This window comes from Cryptotermes secundus, unplaced genomic scaffold (genome assembly GCF_002891405.2).
Source record: "Cryptotermes secundus unplaced genomic scaffold, Csec_1.0 scaffold508, whole genome shotgun sequence".
Taxonomy (NCBI): Eukaryota; Metazoa; Arthropoda; class Insecta; order Blattodea; family Kalotermitidae; genus Cryptotermes; species Cryptotermes secundus.
Window position 1 is genome coordinate 589,224 of NW_019733326.1, and position 22,247 is coordinate 611,470.

A 22,247-nucleotide genomic window follows, 5' to 3' on the forward strand; every position below is an offset into this window, starting at 1 on the left:
ACGATATATTACAGAAATACCAGTACTATATAAGTTCAAAAGCACTTTGAAAACTTACCTACTCGATCATTGTTTTTATAAAGTGGATGAGTTTCTCTCGTGTGAGACAAACACTAATCAATTATAACCACATAATTCATGAATTATCAGTTTTGGGAATCCCTACTGCGCAGTTTTCCTTTCTTTCTTCCAGCAACCAAGATAACGCAGTCGGAGATATACATGAATGGGCTATTCTGGAGAGATTGCAGATGCCAAGAAGCTGCACCAAGAAGTGAGAACAGATGTAATGAGTTGTTGCAGTGCAGACTCTACAGTGAAACGTTATACCAGTGGTATCACCAAATTCACCAGTATTATCTCAAAGGCCACGCCATAGCTTAAGCGGTTAGTTGGTGTCTTCCCACCGCTGCGGTCTAGTCAAGTGGGATTTGTGATGGACAAAATGGCGCTGGGGCAGGTTTTCCCCGAGTACTTCGGTTTCCCCTGCCAATCCTCATTCCATCAAATTCTCCATAAACATTATCACCAGTACAGGCCCAATAGGACATATGGAAGCCGACATGCTGAGGAGACCTAATATGGATTCCACCTCACACTATGTGAAATCTTAACTATTGTAATCTACTGTAATCTATTGCAAACAATTTTAAGTATTGTAACTTTATTCTCTTATTGTAATCAGCCAATTTGCAGTAACTGACTTGTCCTATATCATGTAACAATGATCTATAGAGACGAAATAAATACATACATACATTTGAGTCACACTGGACGGTGTTGTCAAATCATTCTAGAACACCAAAGGAACTTTCAAGCTGCATCACAAGCCATAAAAATTTCAGAGCGTCGTGGAGGCTATATGCGGAAGAAATATGTCTTCTATCTGAAATTAACTGAAGGGCCCAGTGCAAAAACAGGATACCTCTACTTGTGGCCGAAATTTGGTGTTACATTTGTGTGTATGGATCAAGTGTTTAATTACACCGTCAAAACTAAAATTAAGCCACGACGTGGTGTGGTTCTAAATGAATGAATAAACATATTTTTGATGTTTTTTATATGTCTGTTCACATGGAGTCACATCCTTTTTGCACCGGACCATTTAAACGCCCCCAACCTTTAGTATGCATGCAATGGTGTGAAACTAGGTAGAATTACTCACAGCCGTGGATCCTTTACGAACAGCTTCCTGGGCATATTCAACTTGCAGTAAGTGACCATCAGGTGAAAATACTGTAATAGCTCTGTCATACCTAGACCCCATTACGACTGCGGGTTGTACCAAATTTATGCTTTGTAACCGTTGTTAACATCAAACAAATGACTTGCCATTTTCCACAGAGAAATAAATGCCTGATAGGTCACAAATTCTATAATCGCACCAGAATTACTACACGGATACTACAAAAATTACCTGTTAAGTAACGGAGCGGTACAAACGATACTACCACTAGGTTGCGCTGCTATACTAGAAGTAAAGAATCACCCGATTAGTTGGACATCCCGCTACTTTGAAAATGTGCACTACCTACAAAAGCTGTTATTTCCTTACTTACTTACTTACTCATGGAGCTGAGCTCTTCTGGAGGAGCCGCCGATTCTGCAGTTACTCAAGGACTTCCCACTTCAGAAGGAAAAAGACCACTCTGAAGACCAAGGCGTTGGTGGGTGGGCAATATTATTATGGATGTTAGAGAGATAGGATGGGATGGTATGGATTGGATTTATCTGGCTCAAGATAGAGACCAGCGTATGTATGTTGTGAACACGGCAATGAACTTTCGGGTTTTATAAAATGCTGGGAAATTCTTGAGTAGCTGCAGATTTGGCTTCTCCTCAAGAAGGGCTCAGCCCCGTAAGTAAGTAAGTTTCAACGATCCATAGTTTCGACCGAATGGGAGGCTCACGCAGGCAATGCAAAGCCGTGGTAATCGACCTTTCGATCTTTGCGCCCAGCCCCTGCACCAATATGAATTATTAAACTTTCAATTTGATTCAGTTTTATAACGATGCTGTAATGGTATTAGTACATATTTATTATGTTCGACATGGTCCTATAGTATTGGAAAACTGTTCGTAAACCATACTAACTTTTAATTATTCTGTTGTGTGTGTGTGTGTGACGCATTGTCCTCTGCGATAGTGAAATGTGTTCCCATCTAAGAAAAGTTGTGATGAAGTGTATGCACTTTACGGTCCCCTCTAAAATTTGTTACGATGACTATATAATTAGTTTGCGAGACATTGCATTACAGTCTTATGCCAATATGTGGGGGATCAATTGCTACGCTATGTGGGTTATCCGTGATCCAGATTATACGAAGTTTGTGAAACCGTACGGCTGGTGTGGCTGCTATCACCTACCCATTGCTTGACTATTGATTGACAGAAATGTATGAACGCACTTCAGTTCTTTTTTTAAACGAGATTTTCCATGGTAGCCAACGACAGAAATTACATGTGGGGTAATTACAGGAATGATTTTCTATTTAATAGCAGTAATTTCCGATAATTCATGGTCTAGTGCAGTTATGTAAAGGAATCCATGATACTTTTTATAAAGTAAAGCTGCATAACTTGTGATATGACTGTTGCGTATTACGTAGAGTATTTACATGTCGTGGTAGTCCTGTGAATCCGACGCGACGCTAATTCCTGGGAAGCTGTTGAAGTCTGTGAAAGTATTTCTACGCCATTTTGTACTTGTTCTTAAAGTGTTCTGAAGTGGATTGGAAGTATTAAAGAAAGCTTTATGTATTACGTGTAATAATAAGGTAATGCTGTGGTGAGGAATGCGTTTGTTGATCGCTGTATCTAGTGGAATGGTTACTGTAATGAGATTACGAAATTAGTAAGGACGCTGTTTGTAAAATAAGAAGGGCGGCAGAATGTGTCAGGCCTGCGGCGGCCAATTTGTGTGAAAATTAATTATTCTGTTTACTACCCATAGTTAGCAGTTATTTACTGTAAGAAGCAAAATGTTTTATTTTAACTTTGTCTGTGAATGGGAAGTAAATAGTTGGACATAGTGCTAGATTTGGTACTTCCCGTGGCGATTATTAAGACCGTTTCGAAGAAAATTTTGGAACGGAGAATGTTTTGATAACTAAATTAAGTGGAGGTGATATTTCTTAGTATTTTGGATTCTTCGCTTATGGAATTATAAGATCGGCATTTATTCGTATATTTAGGAGAAGTAAACAAGGACCCATCAGTATTTAGAAAAAAATTACTTCGAATTTTCAGCATTTAAATGTTTAATTTATTTCCAGTTTTCGATGTTATGAGTTTATTCTATATACAGTTCACTGGATGATGTACAAATTGTGCCTTGTTTGCTACTGTAATGCAGCATTTTTCATATTGCTTCGCTTACAGTTCGTGTGAAACCAAGTGTTACAGAACATTTACCTGTTTTTTTTAGCCAAAGGCATATAGTCCTTAAACCTGAGAAGTAGGTACTAAACAGTATGAAGTAGTTCAGATCCTTGTATATTATCGACTGCCATGAAAAGGTGGTTTGTAATGGGATAAGTAGTAAGAGTTTGCGTGCTGTTGTAATTTATTGTTAGCGTTTAGACTGGATTATGGTGCTTGAATTCCGTGGCCAAATTTGATTTCTTTTGGTCAATGAACTTTTTTTTTTATAAGGCAGTGAAGTTCCATGGTGGAAGCTGTCGTACAGTAAACATTAATTTTCAGATACATAATCGATTACATTTGCCCAGAACTTCTGAAAAACAATATAATTTTGATACCCACTTTATGAAGATTTGTACACTGCTCAGAGCCTCACTGTGATACGTACAGTTGTTTTTGTGGGAGATGTTTTAAAGGCTTTGTATTTTAGTTACAGTAATTGTTTATTAAATTTTGTTACATTTCACATGATAAAAATGTACATTGCTTCCTATAGTTTATGAAGTTGGTAATTGTGTTTCTGAAAGTCCAGATTAGATTTGGGAAGTGCTTACTGCATTTCTGGCAAAATTTTGTGATAGTGGAACTAGATATATCTTTTCTTCTGTGCTCATTGAAAGCACATAGTCACTGCTTATATTTCAGATTTCATTATGTCAGTAGTAGTGTTTGAACTAGTGTGCCCCATAGTTTTCATTACATTGATGTTACCTGGTTCTTGGTGAAGTTTGTGTGATGAGATGAGGTTGTGCCATTTTTTGACTTTTAGTTTGGGCTGAAATGATTTTACCCATGTATCATGCGGGCAACATTAAGTAACTCAGCACTTTCAATGGGCCGGATAAGATGAGAAATTAATAACTCTAGGTATATGAGTTTATTGAAAGCACAGAATTACATAAACTAAATACAAAGTACGTGAGAATAAATTATCATATATTAATGACAACAGACATTAGCAGCAAATGCTCATATTTTCATCACAAATTATAATAAAACAATGTGATTGATGGAACTCTTTTTGCATTCTTAAAATCTGATTAAATTGAGGTTCAAATTTTGAAATGCTAATCACAAGTAGCAACTTTAAATGTTCATCGCTTAAATTTGCCCTGTATTTTTAACTTGAACTTAACAGAGAGCAGTAGCTGCTACAGCTACTGCTCTCCGCATTCCAAGCTATTCAACTGCTCTGAAGATGGAGGCGCTACGTTCCTCCGAAACGTCGGCCAAAACGAAGAATACACGGTGCCTAAACCCAGAAGACGACTTTCTTCATTGTCATCGCCGTGAAAACCTCAAAACTTACAAAGTTACAATTATTCGCTTGGCTTTCCAGAAGTATCAACTTTGCTCTGAGCAAAACTGGGCATAAGTTGCCTTTAATACAAAAATGGTAATAAGTACGACACCGGCGGTGATGATGATCTGTTACAATCACACTGCACCACTGCAAGAAGTCTTGTGCACAAGACAGCTAGTAATGAACTGCTTGCACTACCTACATTGCCACGAAGTGACACTGCCGATCGAGGCTGAACAAGTACGAAGAAATACCGCGCAGTATACGGTCGAGAATTAATAGAATTGTGAATAATATTAATATTAACATAATATGGAATATCAATATATTTTAAACACAGTCTTAATTAACCCATCAGCATGGTTTGCCGTACACTGTACGCCAAGCTGTAAGCTTAATTTCGAAGGCCCATAAATATGGAACGAACCACACCAGCATGATGACAGTCGCACTGGGCTGTTATGAAAAGAATGTGCTCTCTGTTCGTTTAAACATAACATTCAATTTCCTGCAGCTCTGCCAGTCAATCTAAATAGAACGCTGACCTCACAGTTACGATGGCCGAGTTACTATGATATCAGCATACCACAAAGATGATATGCACGTGGTTGAGAATAAAGCAAACCAGAAACAAAGCCCTTGGTTGTTTGTGATTACAACAGAAACATGCTAGGAATGGATCTGAAGGATCAAATGCTACAGCCGTACTTACTTGAACGAAAGAAGAGTACTAAGTTGTATCAGAAGTTATTCAAGAGGCTACTCAATGTAGCAATACATAACGCAGTGATCATATATCAGTGTCTCCCGGATAACAAAAACATGGGCATGCTGAAGTTCAGAATTTCGTTAGCACAAGGCCTCGTTGAAAATCACAGTTCTGGTTTTCCTCATCCTGTATACGGCCGTCCGTCAGTTGAGTTGCTGCCTAAAAGATTCACAGAACGACATTTCCTGAGTGTGTTCCAGCCAAAGGAAGAAAGCAAAGCCTAAAAAAAGATGTGTGGTGTTCGCAAAACATGGTAAAAGGAAAGAATTTATTTCTCGTGTAGTGGATGTGAGGCAGGGTTGTGTTTAGATGGATGTTTCAAGAAATACCATACAAAACTCAACTTCTAATCCACTTGCTTCCATCGCTCAGATACAGGGCGCTCGTATTATAAGGAAAGATTATAAAACCATCTTTTAAGATGATTTCGGTGAAAAATTCATAATTATACCTCATATAGTTCAGAAGTTATGAAACATAATATAATTTAGAGCAAAATTTAAATGGGCAATTAAAAAATACTACCACAGGAGGACCCACAACAGTGATATTTAAATGCCCGCGCTGAAGAGTTAATGAATTTGAAATCTATGAACAAGTATTTTTTTTAGCAGTACTCATTGGAAAATTAGTTCAATTGGTGCATTTCTGTACAATTCTTTCGCAGGCTGGATGTGGCCCGCGGGCTGTAGTTTGGATACCCTTGATATAGAGGAATTTGTCCATCTCATTGAGATAGTATCTCAGGTGGAGAGTAGCAAGTGTGTAATAGTGTGCTCAGAGGAGTGAAGCATATACAATGTGATGAGGTCCTGCATGTCCTGAGGATGTGTTTCAGGATGTGGGATTCCATTTTATGGCATACTTCATCCTCATCTGCCAATTGTCATCAGATTAACTGCCTGTCCATGTGTGGTAGTGCCTGAATAAGCCCCATGCACTGTGTTGGATTGCAGATTGTAATGCACAGTACTTATCGCATCAGCCATTACAGAAAGCTGCCATGCACATCTGTTTGACTAGACAGTATGGCAGGTTTTCAGTGCTGTATGCTTGCCATAGGTCTTTTCAGTTCTTCGTGTTAAGTCCTCATGTGATCTTGGTTTTATCAGGGATCGTTCTTCCAGCTTTCTGCATATCATCTGATCTTTATTGTATTGCACACATATTGCTTTCACAAGGAAGAGCGTTGTTGATTTGTTGATGTATAGTGCTGCCTGTGCCATGCTTATTCACTTCTGCGTATTGTGACATGTAGACCCATTGCTAAAAAGTGACTGCAAAATAAACAGCTATACAACAGCCATTCCTATGTTATGGCACTGTAAGTAACAGCTGTTGCTAGGTAATGGCTACAACAGATTCATTACATGCACCAATGGAGTAACTAGGAAGCCGTGTTCTCTGTGTAGTGCGTGTGACAGCTACATGATGCAACAGTAGAACTCTTGGGAGAGGTGTTTTCTATGCGCTTATTGCTGAGATGTTATAAACGTGACAGGTCTAGAGTTTAGTTAGCTGTGAGATAGTTGCTGGCCAGTAAGGACATGAATACTGAAGCTGAGGAAGCTGCAGCATTGAAAGCCATTACCAGCAACTAGTGGTGAGGGTACAGCAGACTGAGGAGACTTCATACATGCTGTAGTGACCTGCAGAGCATGTGAATTAGCAGTAGCACTATAGTTGTAGCTACAATTTGTAAGAGTTCAGTAAATCCGATTACCAATCCAAACCCCATGTATAGAAACTCATAAATGTGACAATATGTATGACAGTACAATTTCTTTATTAAAACCGTCACAACACAACTAAATTGAGGTCAGTGCCTAGTTGGGCTCTACTGCATGTTTTGGCTCCTAAGAGCCATCATCAGGCAAATACATGGCGAACATACAGTAGAACTTGGTTATAACGTCATCAAAGGGAACTAAAAATAGTGTCGTTATAAACGAATGTCGTAACCGAAATGGGCACTTCCACAGTAGCCTTATGTTAGTCACGTAAATATCTACCAAAAACCGAGTTAAAATGTTGCATTTTTTAGTGAAATACATAGTTAAGTACAGACTAACGTAACATTAATGTGGAATTGCCCAAATGTGTAATATCAAAGACATATTACAGCGCTTTTCACTGAAAATACACACAATATTTCACGAATCACTTTAACTTTCTCTTCAGTGCTTAAAACTTTCCTTTTCATTGCCATGTTTTCGCTACTGCACTTCTCTGGGTTTAGGCAGGAACACTATAGGGTAAGTAGACAATGCGAGGTCCTGTTAGACGAGATTCTAGGAAAGGAATACAGTTAACAACCTGCCGCGTCCTCTTGCACTATTCACGCAGTCCCACCCCACACCCTTGTTTTCGCATAAAACCCACGCTCCTCTTGCAGCCCGCGGTCGTATTCTTCCAGGACAGTCACGTCAGCAAGTAGAGAAAGTGAGGGTGGGCAGACACATCGAACTTTCCCACGATATCAGAGAAATTCAGGAATGAAAATGACGTTACATACGAGGTTGATGCATTTGTGCATGTCGTACTAAGCAAGGTATAAAAACAGTTGCTTTATGAGGAATTAGTTCGTACCATTGAATATTTGACGCAATAGACAAGGTGGCTCAGAAACCGATGTTGCTATAACCAAGTTTTACTGTATATACAACACTGAACTGCACTACTAGTATATTATTATTATTATTATTATTAGAGGGGGTGGGTTTCCCCATGCACCGCGACTAATAGTCTATTGTACGTCCCCCTTTGATATTCTACCAGATGCCATACCCTACTGGTACTGGTGCGTGCTATCAGTCCCGTTCAGCCAACGAGGTCGGCCCTCGGTACCTGATACTTCCCCCATCTACCAGAGGCATTGGAAACAACTTGGGCAGGAAACTTCTTGCCTAATTTAGCTCAGAGGTCTCCTAGAGACATGAGGATCTTTTACGTGCCGTAAATCTACGACATGGGACCCACTGCTTAAAGTCCCTCCCGGAGGACTTGTTCCCTGAATTTTTCTGCCCTTAAAAATTCCACGACCTCCGCCAGGTTTGAACCTGCGTACCTTGAGTCATGAGGTGGGAATGTTATCCCTAGACTATGGAGGCAGATGCACTACTAGTAAAATTGGATACAATAATATTAATTATATTAAAATATTTGGCATAAAAGTACAATAAATTAGATTATATAAAACAAAATTTATATCATAAAACAATAAAATTCTTCAAGTGATGCTTTACGTCATCAAGTCAGTCGTTGGTTTTTTGTGATTTTGTTGTATTCCCACGGACAAATTGGAGTATTCTATGTTTTGTGTATATATAATAAACTGTTTTGGAGGCTCGTGATGTGAATGTAGTAATATTAATGTTAATTATTTAATCGGTGCCTCATCTTACAAAGTATTGTCCATTCTGTAGGGAATGTAAAAAAAAGTATGACAGTACTGCAGTTCCTCCTCAGTCTTTATGTTCCAGCGATTATCAAGAAAAATTAAATTAGTTTAGAAGTAAATGTAGATAAAGATATTTAACAAAATCATAGCCTTCATGATTTGTAATAGAAGTATGTGTATGAAACTGGATACAATAAAAAAAAGTAAACCTATCCCTGTACCAGGCCGTGAAGGCCCATAGGGTTGTCAGACATTGAGGCTCCTTCATTATCTAGACAATCAGCTCAATGATGGCGGTAAGGTTGTCAGCCGCACTTTACTCCCCAGGAAAATTATTTAATTAATTCCTGGTACTCATTTCTGTTAGAGGCTGAGTAAACCCCAGGCGTAGTGCGGCCGGAAGGATTAGGTCAACTGAAAAAAATCCAGTGACCTCATCAGGACACGAACTCGCGACCTCCCAGCTCTTAGCGTAGCCCCTCAGCTAACTACACTACCGCGTGCCCCCACTGTATACAATAAGACATTTGAAAATGTGTAACAATTCTAGTGTCCGGGAACAGACTTTTGTGATTGATTTTTATGCATGATTAATGGAAATTGTTAAACATTAGGATGATTGATGAATAATGAATTGAAAAGGGTTTGGAAGAAAGTGGTTCTAGCCTTATTTAGGTAGTAGCACTATACTAGCCTTCTTGTAAAATTCTGAGGAGAATAAACTTCAGCAGACATTAGTTCTTGCTCACATATTAAACTGATCTTATTGACTGCCAAGAAAGTAAAGATTGTAGTAGGTTAGACAATATTTGCTGATGTTCTTTTTTAAGGTTGTGAAATGTTAGTTTGAGAGACAAGTATAAATTATGAAGGTTTCAGAAAAGAGTGTTTCACAAGTTGTTTCCATAGTTACAAAGCAAATGTCAAGTAAAGAAAAAACATATGTGACATTAAAATCATAAAAGACTAAAATTTTTGAGGCCAAACACCGGAATACTATCCACCATGGTTTTCAGTGCACAGTCTCGCTTGTTCAGCCAAGAGTTTACTGATCCACTACATAATTTTGGAGTGTTCTGTTATGTAAGCAATGTTCATTGTGTTAATTGAGTTCAGCCTTGTGTGTATTTTTCCATGTAGATGAATTCTTTCATAAGATCCTATACAAAGAAATCATGTGGAGTTAGTGTTATAGATTTTGGCGGCAAAGGTATTGGACAAACATGACCAATCCACAAATTCTCTGTTGCTGATTTAAATGAGCTGTAACTTGACCAAAATATGTAGGTGCCTGGTCTTGCTGAAGGATCATCTTCAGCTGTGCCCCTACTGGCATGTTCTTCATCAAATGTGGAAATTTGCCACGAAGTGCAGATAATTATCAAAATTTAATTGTTCCAAAAGAAGAAGATTGAGGAGACATTGGCTGTCTGACCTACCACAAACTGCAGATGACAAAAATTAAAACCATCACCACTCCTGTACAGGGCCTGTCAGTGTATCATCAGTGGATGATTTCTCTACTCAAGACACCTACTTAGAACAAATTTACTTATTATTCCATATTATCGAGAGTAGATTGTAAATATTCTATTAAATAAAAAATGAATGGTCAGTCGGGTCACACATTAAGCATTTACTGCCGATTGTTGTTGGGAGATGTTTGCCCTCTCCGGTCATCACGTTTAGAAAAATTTCCGCATCCAGGTTGTCAGGGGTTTTTAAATGCCTGCCGAGCCACTAAGTGAAATGTTTTGCCCAAAAAGTTGGTGCAACAATGGCATAAAGTTAAAAAGCCATGTTCAGTTGTCTGATTCTTTTGCCAAGTCAACACTGCTATAATATCTGTCAGTAAAATGGTGGTAGTCTCAGTACCAGACACTGAGTCATAGTCTTGCCATCAAGGAAAGAACTGTTCTTGAAAAGAATGGTTTCTCAGAGTATGGTAAGTTACACATGTCACCTATAAGCTTTCCATAATTTAGAATTATGCTGTGAACGTAACCAGTGTCACTTTCAGCTACTGCAAATATTCTGATGTTCCAGTTGTTTAATTTTTTTGGATTATAAGTTTTGAAAATTATTTTGCACTTGACGCCAACTATTGATTCATCTATTACAATGTTTATACCTGGCATAACATTTTTCTGTATATGTTTTATCACCCCATGTACTCTCTTGTCTTTCTGATGGCCCGATTGTTTTATTTTATTTTCCCCACATGCATCATAGCCTGTTGTCATGTTTTCACACCCACCAACACACAACAACACTTGTTTCATTCTCACGCTCACTTTCCAACATTTTGTTTCTCGATTCTACACAGTTCTTCACACTCACAGTTTCTCCTGCAATTCCCAAATTATTATCATCGTCAGAGTCAATATCAAGTTCTTCACTTAACATATAATTACTAGATTCTTCATGCACATCACACAAGGGATTATATCTCGTGTTTTAAATCCAGAGGGCCATGGTTTGGCTGAGTGTAAAAGCATGCTATTAACACATCACTGCTGAAATATATAAATGGCATTTGTTCCACAAGAAGTTCAAATTACTACTTCTAGATGACAGGAGGAAGCAGACAAAACATTTATGCATGTGTTGGTATAGTCTGCAGTGCCTACTAGTGACATGTGATCGAAATATGGCTGCAGAAATAAAAAGCAAATTTTGTCGATACTATATCGACATTTGTCCATGGAAGCACCGTTACGATGTTGATTATATATATTGTCGCGTATCGCGGGGTATATTNAGACCACAAGTAAGAATATTGTGTATGGTTAACTCCATCTTGATTGAATTGTGCTTCATAACTGAATAGTATGCAGTGAAGAGTCTTTACACATAGCAAGTGATAAAGATGCAAACCAGCATGTACAGTTTGTCATACCTGTGATGTTGATTCAGCAAGTCTTAGGTGGCCTTTGAGCACTGGTTGTTAGGCTGTATTTCTGAAGGTCTAGTATGTGCTCTTTCACAGCAATGGCCCATTGTGCTACTTGTTTTCGGGTATGTGGAGTAACTGTCCCTATGCTAAACACTTGCCTTCTCGGGATATGGTGGTTTGGAAAATACCTAAAATATTTGTCAGTTGTTGTTCTGTTGCTGCCACCACAGAATTCTTAAACGTAATGTATATTGACATATTTGGTGGGACTTGATTTGTTTCGTGAAAATGTATGTGAAGCCGATGTGATACTGACTTTATTTGAATGAAGTATTATGTTTGACTCTTAGCAGGAATTAGCTGACATAAGTGGGAATCGGTATCATCTGGACATCAGCTGGAACTATCACTAATGTTCAGTTTCACAGAAGGTAACTGAAATGGTCACCACTGATGCACTTGTTTCAGATTTCACAGAAGTAGGCATTCATTTGCTAGTCTTAAGCATCTTGTCGCACCTTAGCGGTTTGAAATAAGACCAAGATTGTGTTGTTTCTTTCTTGGCATTACCTCTGAAATCACTGCAGGAAGTATGGGAGACTGGTTGTGAAAAACATTTTGTAACAAGGAACTTAGTGATTTATACTAGTGATGTTCAGCCATTTACTTAGGACAGTTGTCTCGGTTGTTGTTAAGTCATATCACTTGGGGTGGGGTGGGGTGGAAGTGTGCCATCTCCGCCCCCCCCCCTTTTATTGACAGCAGGAGGTAGATGCATATAAGTTAACAGTGAAATGGGAAGGTACATTATATGCAGAATTGTGGGTACAGAAAATGACGAACACAGTAATCATGAAGTCATTAAGAAGAAAACTTTGAAAAACATCAGTCATGAGTAAATGTAATATGTTGTCATGTGTATTGTGGTATGCATGACAAAAATAACAGGTTCTAGTTCAAATGATTGGATTTATTAGCACTTCGATTATAGTCTCTCATACTTACTCATGGAGCTAAGCCGTTCTTGAGGAGGCGCCAATTCTGCAGCAACTCAAGGATTTCCCAGCATTTTATGGAACCCAAAGGTTCTTTACTGTGTTCAGAAGAGCCCTCCACTGGTCCCTATTCTGAGCCAGACCAATCAATACCATCCCATTCTATCTCTCTAAGATCCATTTTAATATTGTCCACCCACCTATGCCTTGGTCTTCCCAGTGGCCTCTTTCCTTCTGGCCTTTCCACCAGTATCTTATATGCATTCCTTGTCTCCCCCATTCATGCTACATGCCCTGCCCACCTCATCTTCCTTGACTTGATCATTCAAATTATACTTGGAGAAGAGTACAAGTTATGAAGCTCCTTATTATGCAGTTTTCTTCAACATCCTGTCACTTCATATCTTTTTGGTCCAAATATTCTCCTCAGCACCTTGTTCTCAAACACCCTCAGTCTATGTTCCTCTCTTAATATCAGAGATCAAGTTTCACACCCATACAGAATCACAGGCAAAATTATTGTTTGTATATTCTAATTTTTATGTTTTTGGTCCAGTCTAGGAAACCAAAATTAACGGCCGTGGGGATTCGTTGCGCTGACCACGCGACACCCTCTATCCACTAAAGTTGGCACTAACTTCGTCGACAAGTGGCAGTTGCTGGGTCAGTATAATAGTTTGCTTGCGGACCACAGGCCACAGTTTTTTAAGGGGGGGGGACAGCAGATGAGAAGACAAAAGGTTCTGGACTGAATGGTAGCAAGCATTACCACCTGAGTTCAATCTCCCCTTAATTTCCTGCTCAATCAGGTTATGATTTGTTATTGTTGTTCCAAAATATCAGAACAGTGCCACATTTTTAAAACATCTGTTTCCTATCTTATGTCATAATTTTGTCCTGCATATTGGTGACGAGACAGTAACATACACTTAGTTTTCTCTATGTTTACTTCTAGACCAACCTCTTTAGTTGTGTCAATTAAAGTTTGTTTGTTTTTCTTTATGGTATCTACATTATCACCCAATAGATTCACATCATAAGTGTAGACCAACAGCTGATGTGTCCTGTTTAATTTTTGTCCCACCTGGTTTCCCTGGCCCTTCCTAATTGCATATTCTAAGGCAAAGATGAAAAGGAGTGGCGATAAAGCATCTTGTTTTAGACCATTCTGGATAGGAAATTTGTCAGACAAATGTTTACCCATATGGACATTACTATACATTTCGTTCAAACACATTTTAATTAAACTAACTGGTTTCATGGGTATCCCAAACTATTATCAGAATATTGTTCAATACTTCCCTCTTAACTGAATAATAGGCTTTCCTGAAGTCTGTGAATAGGTGATGTACTGTCTCATTATATTAATTACAGTTAATGCAGGGCAGTTGCTAATTACAGAATGTACAGTTCACTTTCGCACATGCATGAGGATTCCCAGTTTCCAATAGTCATTTCCTAGCAGCGGATTTCAACACAGAAACTAGTGCTTCAAATCACTGTGAAGGCTTTTTGTTATTATGCCTATAATCACTGTGTACTCCTCTGTCCTAATTGATACTCACTTAATCTTCACAGTTCACTAAGGACATGCTTCATTCTCGTCCTTGTACTATCAACTGTTGAACCCTCCTGGACTCCCTTTAGCTGCAAGCAGACTCATGTTATATGGCCGCGGCATGGACAACGCAAGGAAACACAGTTCAGTTGTTGTGTAGTGCATACCACACAGTAAACAAGTCACATGATGGCCACCTCGCAAGTCCACTGGTGCACTTACTGTTGCCTAGCAACGAGCTATAAACATTTATCCTATTGTTGCATGTGTGTATCATGGGATGTTTATCAAACTGTTGTCTGGCAATGCAGTGACATGCCACAATACAAGGTGGTCGAAATATGACCGGGACTGATTAAAAAAAACATAATTGCCAAACACTTACTTACACATGTCAGTCTTCAACGTACTCCCCTCCGGAGTCAACACATTTTATCCAAATTTCTGGAAGCACCCTGATGCCCCCCCCCCAAAAGACTTGTGGTTGGCGGCGTATCCACTCCCAAACAGTCTGGATGACGGTGTCGTCCACAAACCACATGCCCTGCAAGTCTGATTTAAGCCTTCCGAACAGGTAGAAATTGCTTGGGGCCAAATCGGGACTGTACGGCGGATGTGTCAGGAGGTTCCATTTCAGTTTCCGAAGGTTGTCCATTGTTGTTTTGGCCGTATGGGGGCGTGCATTGTGTTGAAGGAAGGCTGCCCACTTTCCACCTGTCTTCCGCTTGGATCGGATCTTTTCCTTCACGTCTGCTGCCTGGAGGTCTGAGTAATAAGCTGCACTGACTGTTCTGGCATCTGTCAGAAAGTCTACATGGATAACCCCCTGCCAGTCCCAGAAGAACGTTGCCATCACACTTCCTGCTGAGCGGCTCCTCCACGCGCTCTTGGGTTTGGGAGAACTGGTATGCCGCCACTCGCGTGATGACTGCTGGGACTCGGGAATGAAGTAGTGCACCCACGTTTCATCGGTGGTCACTATAGACTTCAAAAATGCATCACCTTCATCTTCAAACTGCCGTAGGAGACAACTGGCAGCTTGCATGTGCACCATTTTGTTCATGTTCGTCAAAGTGCGTGGTACCCACCGTGCATTCACCTTGCGATAGTGCAGGTGGTATTTCACGATGTGTTCTACACTTCCATCACTGATGGACAACATTACTCCAAGTTCCTTGATAGTGATGCGCCTATTCTCACGAATAAGCATGTCTGCCCAATGGATGTTCGCGGCCAACGATCATGCGGTTCATTCTCCACGCGCCCTCTGCCCTCTCTGAAGAACTTACACCACTCAAACACACGGGTCCGTGAGAGACACACTTCCCCATACTGTTGTTGGAGTTTGTTGAATTTCAGCGGACGGGACGTTTTCTCCGAGGAATTTGATCACAATGCGTTGTTCCACACTCTGCGGTACCTTCTGTACGTTCATCCCTCTAGCAACTCCCAGACAGCACTGAACAGGTTCTAACCGTAACAGGAGGGAGAGTGGAGGTTGTGGCTACAATCTCTCAAGGTCGCACAGCTCCTGCGCAGTGTCGCTTGTTTACAAAAAAATCAGTCTCGGTCATATTTGAACCATCTAGTATTTTATAAGATGGACAGACGGATATTTATCTTCAAAGGAGAGAAATGGATTTGCAAACAGTTAGTTACATATTTAAGTAGATGAGACACACAAGAAGAAAGGAATTTAACTAGTTTTGACTAAAATTAATCAGGGTTGACCTATTTTAATTTTGATATGAAATTGTGGCATACTGAGCAGTGTAGCAGTTTTAGTGTAATGGTGGACGCCTGATGATGCCTGTGTACAGCAAAACATGTTGAGAAGGAATAAGTAAAGTGACTATAACGAGTTGCATTAATGACAGATACACACACACACACACACACACGCGCACATGCACACACGAAATGCAATAAAATATGTTCATGCAACAAGATGTTTAATACAGTATTCCTCCCTCTTAATAATAAAGCTTATTTATCTGTTTTGAAACTTCTAAAGTTTGTCTAGTTTGATGGGGGGGGGGAGGCGTTTTCTTTCATATTGAGGATGTGTATTGAGTAGCATGTTTCGACTAAATCTAGTCGGAAGTTGTAGTCCATTTTGACCTCTTTAATGCATTTGTTTGTGTTGAGCAATTCCATGTCCATAAGATTGTGGCATATTTGCTCACAGTAAGAACTATGTAGCCAGAGAAACAGTGAATGGCTATGAAACATATTCGTTTCTAGCCGGTGCCTTGGTAAACATGTTCCTGCCTTAACAGATATTAATGCAACAATGGAGGTGGCATTGGAAATGGTGTTTTCTGCTCGGTTCATGCAAAATGGTTATAAGGAAGGCAATTGGGACAACTGAGTCAGTTCTGTATGGGATTCTGAAGAATAGTTCAGTTGGAAGGGAGCTGCCTTTCAGAGAGGACCTGAGCCTGGATGCAGAGGAAAAGCTGTTCTCAGAAACCAGCAACTATTAGTGAAGACACTGCAGGCTAGAAAAGACTAGTAAAGTTTGGAAATCAATGATGCTGCTGTAATTAAGTGTTATTACAAGTTATTTGCTAAAGTGGTCAGTAAATCCAATATCCAATCCAAAACCCCATCAGGAGGCACATATTGGTGAAAATATGATACAGAATAGCAATCGGAGATTTTCATAAAATCCTTCGCTGGTTTGACTGGAAGGCTACCCAGGTAACTTTGCACTGCACATGTTTCGACTTGGTGTCTCCAACAAACCAAATGGCTTATACACATTTACAATTTTCCATAAGTATTACACCAATAAATCACACAGCTGGAGGGAGCTTTTGAGTGATGTGTCAGCCCACTCATTAATCCCAAGCCTTATGATCCTGGTGCTGGATCAGACTATTCTGTATGTTGAAAAGCCATATGTGAATTACACATTGTATGATATCTGTGTGAGAAAGTAAAGAGATTATTCTGGATTGAATTTCAGGATGTTACAGATAGAATTCATGCAGACATGGATGTTATAGGACTGACAAAAGAACCAAGTTGAAATGCTAAGTGCTCATTGACAAATTTGGATGAAATTGGTGCTTGGACTTTCCCAGAAATCCTTAAGATGCCTTACACAGGGGAGAAGGGTTCAGTACTGTGTTCCACAGAATCCTTGAACTGGAATTACAGAGGTGTGACGGGGCCCATACACATATGAGTCTGGCTTGTGAGTCCAACTTGGCTCGGGTTCCAGTGAGCCAAACTCGTCTGTGTGTGGGTCGTCACACTCGTGTGGTGAAATTAATCCGAGCTTGGCTCCTTGCCGAGCTGGACTCGCGAGGCAGACTTCTACATGTATGGGCCACCTGAGGCCCAAACAGTCTAGAGTGTTTCCGGCATCTGCTGTTATCTGAGTAAATTTTATTTGTAAAGTGTAAAGTTGAACCTCAATTCACAAACTTTTAACAATAATAATAATTAAACTAGCTTTTAAAAGAACTAGATATAGTAGTGAGCGTAAGTAAAATGAGACCGAAAAACAAGTGAAAGTGTAACCAGTGACATGAATTGAACCTCGATTCACGAACTTTTAACTTTTAACAATTAAATTAGAATAATAATTTTAACCTGTGTTTTATAAAAAGAACTCTATATATCAGTGAGTGTAAGTCTGGATTAGATACAAGGTCGAATGAGTGAAAAGTGAATGTGACCGCGTGCAATTATGCAGCCGTGTTCATACACCTGAAGATGACCTCTTAAGTTCGAAACATGTAGTGATAATGTGATAATAAAAAACGTGTTGTGTAGTCTGTAAATTCACTCTACTATTGTATAGGCAGCTTGCTTGTTGACTTACTGGCGTGCCATGGGTCCAAAGTCGTGTTCTGTGCAAGGCGACATGGGCAGCCGTGTCATCTTCTCTGACACTGTAGGATTTTTTAGATCCTCTCAGACAACTTCCCCATGTAGTATTTTTCTGTCAGCTTACACTGTTTGGCATGCACATGTTTACAGGATCCTGATGGATTTTTCAATATTCCTTTATTGTGATCTAATATATCGGCCGTTTTTAATTCATGTTTAGACAGAATGTGATTGCTGCAACAAGAGTTCCACCACATATGTTTAGGGCAGAGACATAATGACATCAGAATGTGCAGTAAAGCCTTGTTTGTATAATTCAGTCTCACAAGTAGTTACCTGTGTTTTTAATTTTCTGTCCTGAACTGCTACAGCTGCACTTGAATGTAGCATGGCTTTGCAAGATGAAAAGTCACTCTCCAGGAAACGTTTTTATAACACAATTCTATTTGTGTTGCAGGTATTTAAAAAAATGGGAACCGGCCAGCAGTTTTCTTTACGTTGGAACAATTACTTGCGCCACATTACTTGTGCTTTTGACTCTCTGCGGAGTGATGAGGACCTTGTGGATGTGACCCTCAGTTGCGAAGGAAAGCGAATCCGAGCACACAAAATGTTGCTTTCTGCTTGCAGCACATATTTCAGAGATCTTTTCAAGGTGAGTTGGAAATATGAAACAAGCAAGCTGAAAATGAAGTGCATACCTCCATGTTATATTGTATACTGTTGCTTCTCATGTCCTGTGTTCTGTTGGTTTTCATTTTTTATTATCAGACGTGCCATTTGATTAAAATGAGAATTGTAAATATATTGGTATGTTAACAGAAATGCAGGGTTTGTTTGTCACCTTTTGAGTGCAGTACTGTCTATGCCAGGCCTGCACAAATTATGGGTACCAGATCTCTATGGCACCTAATACTTCCATGATGGTGATTAGAATTTTCTTCTGTTAGTGTGTAGTCAGTCAAAGAATATTGGCAGAATAATTTAATTCGTCCTTTACTTTATCCATTTTGTGTTTATCTCATTTTCTTCACTCTCTGTTATTGCTTTCCAGTCCCATTCATTTGTCCATCCTATCATCCTTGTCCCCCTCCCTCCTCCTGATTCACATTCTGTCTCTCGTGCCACTGTTCTTCCGTTTTACCCTTCATATTCTAAACTCCTTTATCCTGCACTGCCTTCCCATCCATTTTGTTTGGCCATCCTCTTGTCATATTCTGGCAGTGATGAAAGAAATTTTGACGTTTTTGCCATATTCTTGCACAAGTACGTTGTATTTTTCTTGAAATTGAAATGAACTGGCTACTGCTTATATATAGATGTGTCAGTTGACTTTTCATAAATGAAAACAAGCAAAATTATCACCTGAGTTATTGTGTCTTTATTCTGGCTCCTAATTTTTTGCAGGTTGCTTGTAGTTTTATGGGAAATTTGTGCAGGCCTGGTCACCACAACCTGTGAATAAAAGCCTGGATCTTGCCTCACACAGAAATGTATTGCACATTTGTTCTCTTTTGTCTGTAATTACTACTTAGCTTTCTTGCCTTCATAGTGTGGTTCTGAGTTATGACACCTTGGGTGCCCGGTAGATGGGAAGCAGTGTTCTGCCTCCATATTTAGGATAGAATTGTGGCCTTGTGTTACTTGGAAACTGTTTGTTAGACTACACTTTGTTGTAATCTAGGAGGCCGCAAAATGAGTCTTCATTGCTATAAAACATCAAATCATGTTTTATTTACCTTGTTTCAATGGCTGTAATGCTGAGATGTATTCAGATGCACTTAGTGTCCTGTGATGTACAGTTCTGAAGGAATTTGTGTAGTATGTTTCAGTACTACCTACTACCAATAGACATATGCATTTATCACTATGCAGTCTTTATGTGTAGTTCAGTGATTCTATCTTATAGAAGTACAGTATGTCCAAAAAGTATCCAACTTTATTTTTTCCGCTGTAAGTAATGGCCAAAGGGGTGGGGAAACTGAGCGTAGTGGTAGAAGGGACTTTCATGCGCATGCGTGATTTTTTGCTGACTCGTAACACTGCCAGATGCGACTGTGGCTGGCAGATAGCGAAGTGGTGTAACATGTGTTCATCGCGTTCTCGTTTTGCTCAAGACGACAGAACGGTTGGAGCAGCGATACTGCATTAAGTTTTGTCAGAAACTTGGGGATGCCCAAGTGGAAACAATTTACAAAATTTAGCAGGCTTTTGGCGATGATACAATGGGGGTCACTCAAATTAAAGAGTGGTTCAACCACTTTAAACATGGCCATATGTCAGCGGACAGTGAGCAGTGTTCTGGGAGACCGTCAGTGCTGATGTCATTGAAATAGTGCGGACGCTGATTATGGAGGACCGTCATTTGGCCATCCGTGAAGTTGCTGATGAGGTTGGGATCAGCAGAGGTTCTGCAAATACAATTTTAACTGAGGCTTTGGGCATGCGAAGAGTGGCGGCAAAATTTGTGCCCAAGCTGCTTTTGACGGAGCAGCAACAACTCTGTCTTGAGGTCACGCAGGACATGCTGGAGTGCACCAACAGGGATCCTGATTTCCTGAAGACTGTGATCACTGGTGACGAGTCATGGGTGTACAGATATGACCCGGAAACCAAGGTCCAGGCGTCACAATGGAAGCATCCGCCATCCCCGAGGCCCAAAAGAGCACGACAGGTTTGGAGCAATGTGAAGGTGATACTGACTGTTTTTTTTTTGATTACCGGGGCGTGGTGCATCATGAGTATGCACCACTAGGCCAAACTGTCAATAAGGAATACTACCAAGAAGTCCTCCGCCATCTTCATGATGCAGTTCGGCACAAGAGACCAGAGTTGTGGGATGCACACAACTGGCAGCTGCATCATGACAACGCCCCAGCTCATTCATCATACCTGATCCAGGGTTTCCTGGCCAAGCACTGCATTCCGCAGGTTCACCAGGCTCCCTACTCTCCTGACATGGCTCCTTGTGATTTCTGGCTGTTCCCGAGAATGAAGACACCGCTAAAAGGCTGCCATTTTGACAGCCGCGAGGACATCATACAGAACGCGATGACGCAGCTGGACGCCATTCCAAAAGAAGCCTTCCAGAATTGCTTCCAGCGATGGAAGGACCGCTGGGCTAAGTGTGTGGAGTCACAAGGGGCCTACTTTGAAGGCGATTAGGTATTGAAACCACCCAGATACAGAACTTTTTTTCCCAGCCCAAGGTCTGATACTTTTTGGACAGAGTAGTATACCGTTCCATGTACGTGGTGTTTTCAAAAAGTATCAAACCTTTTTTCCCCGCGTAAACCAATGAAGCGCGGGAGGCTCCCTTCGGTGGAGATGTGGAGGGGACGTTCATTCGTAGTCGTGAATTTTTTCCTGCCTGCAGAAAGTGTCAGTCGCTGGCAGTCGGCCTATGAGTGAGGATGTGTAGTGAGCGCTCGTCGGATTCCAGTAAGGTGTAAAATGACGGAACAACATGAGCAGCGATGTTGCATCAAATTTTGCCAAAAGCTTGGCGATACCCAAGGGGAAACCATTCGCAAGATTCAACAGGATTTCGGGGATGATGCCATGAGCAACTCATGGATAAAGGAGTGGTACAACCGCTTCAAAGATGGCCGCACATCAGTGGGCAGCAAACCACTTTCAGGCAGACCCTCAGCAAGCTGAAATGAGAATGTCATTGAGCAAGTGCGGACTGAGGTCACGGAGGACCGTCGTATCACATTCTGAGAACTTGCGAACAAGATAAGGGTAAGCATTGGATCGGTACATTCAATTTTGACCGAGGATTTGGGCTTGAGGAGAGTGTCCGTGAAATTTGTACCAAAACTGCTAACAATGGAGCAGAAGCAAGACCGTCTGGAAATTGCACAGGACATGCTGGACAGTGCAAACAGTAACCCCAACTTTCTGAACACCGTGATCACAGCCGATGAGTTGTGGGTTTATGGGTACGACCCGGAAACAAAGATGCAGTCGTCACAGTGGAAACATCCGACATCCCCGAGGCCAAAGAAAGCTCAGCAGGTCCACAGCAATGTCAAGGTCATGTTGGCTGTTTTCTTCA

At 40.4% G+C, this 22,247-nt stretch overlaps 2 protein-coding genes across 35 annotated transcripts in view; one reads left to right on the forward strand and one right to left on the reverse strand.

Annotated features, from left to right (window-relative positions):
- LOC111868012 (proteasome subunit alpha type-7) overlaps nt 1-1,446 on the reverse strand; it is a 21,334-nt gene extending 19,888 nt beyond the window's left edge. Inside the window, exon 1 of the mRNA XM_023858345.2 lies at nt 1,166-1,446. Within this exon, the coding sequence (XP_023714113.1) occupies nt 1,166-1,267 (102 nt within the window). The 5' untranslated portion in view covers nt 1,268-1,446. The remainder of the gene's footprint in view (nt 1-1,165) is intronic.
- Nucleotides 1,447-2,501: 1,055 nt separating this feature from the next.
- LOC111867987 (protein abrupt) overlaps nt 2,502-22,247 on the forward strand; it is a 203,956-nt gene continuing 184,210 nt past the window's right edge. For 13 of the 34 annotated variants that reach the window (XM_023858277.2, XM_023858274.2, XM_023858283.2 and 10 more), the window contains exons 1-2: nt 2,504-2,777; nt 18,645-18,842. In XM_023858277.2, coding sequence (XP_023714045.1) covers nt 18,657-18,842 — 186 coding nt within the window. In that variant the 5' untranslated portion in view covers nt 2,504-2,777; nt 18,645-18,656. Of the gene's footprint in view, nt 2,778-18,644; nt 18,843-22,247 lie in introns of all 34 variants that reach the window. The other 21 variants (XM_023858275.2, XM_033752880.1, XM_023858286.2 and 18 more) reach the window with 6 other exon arrangements.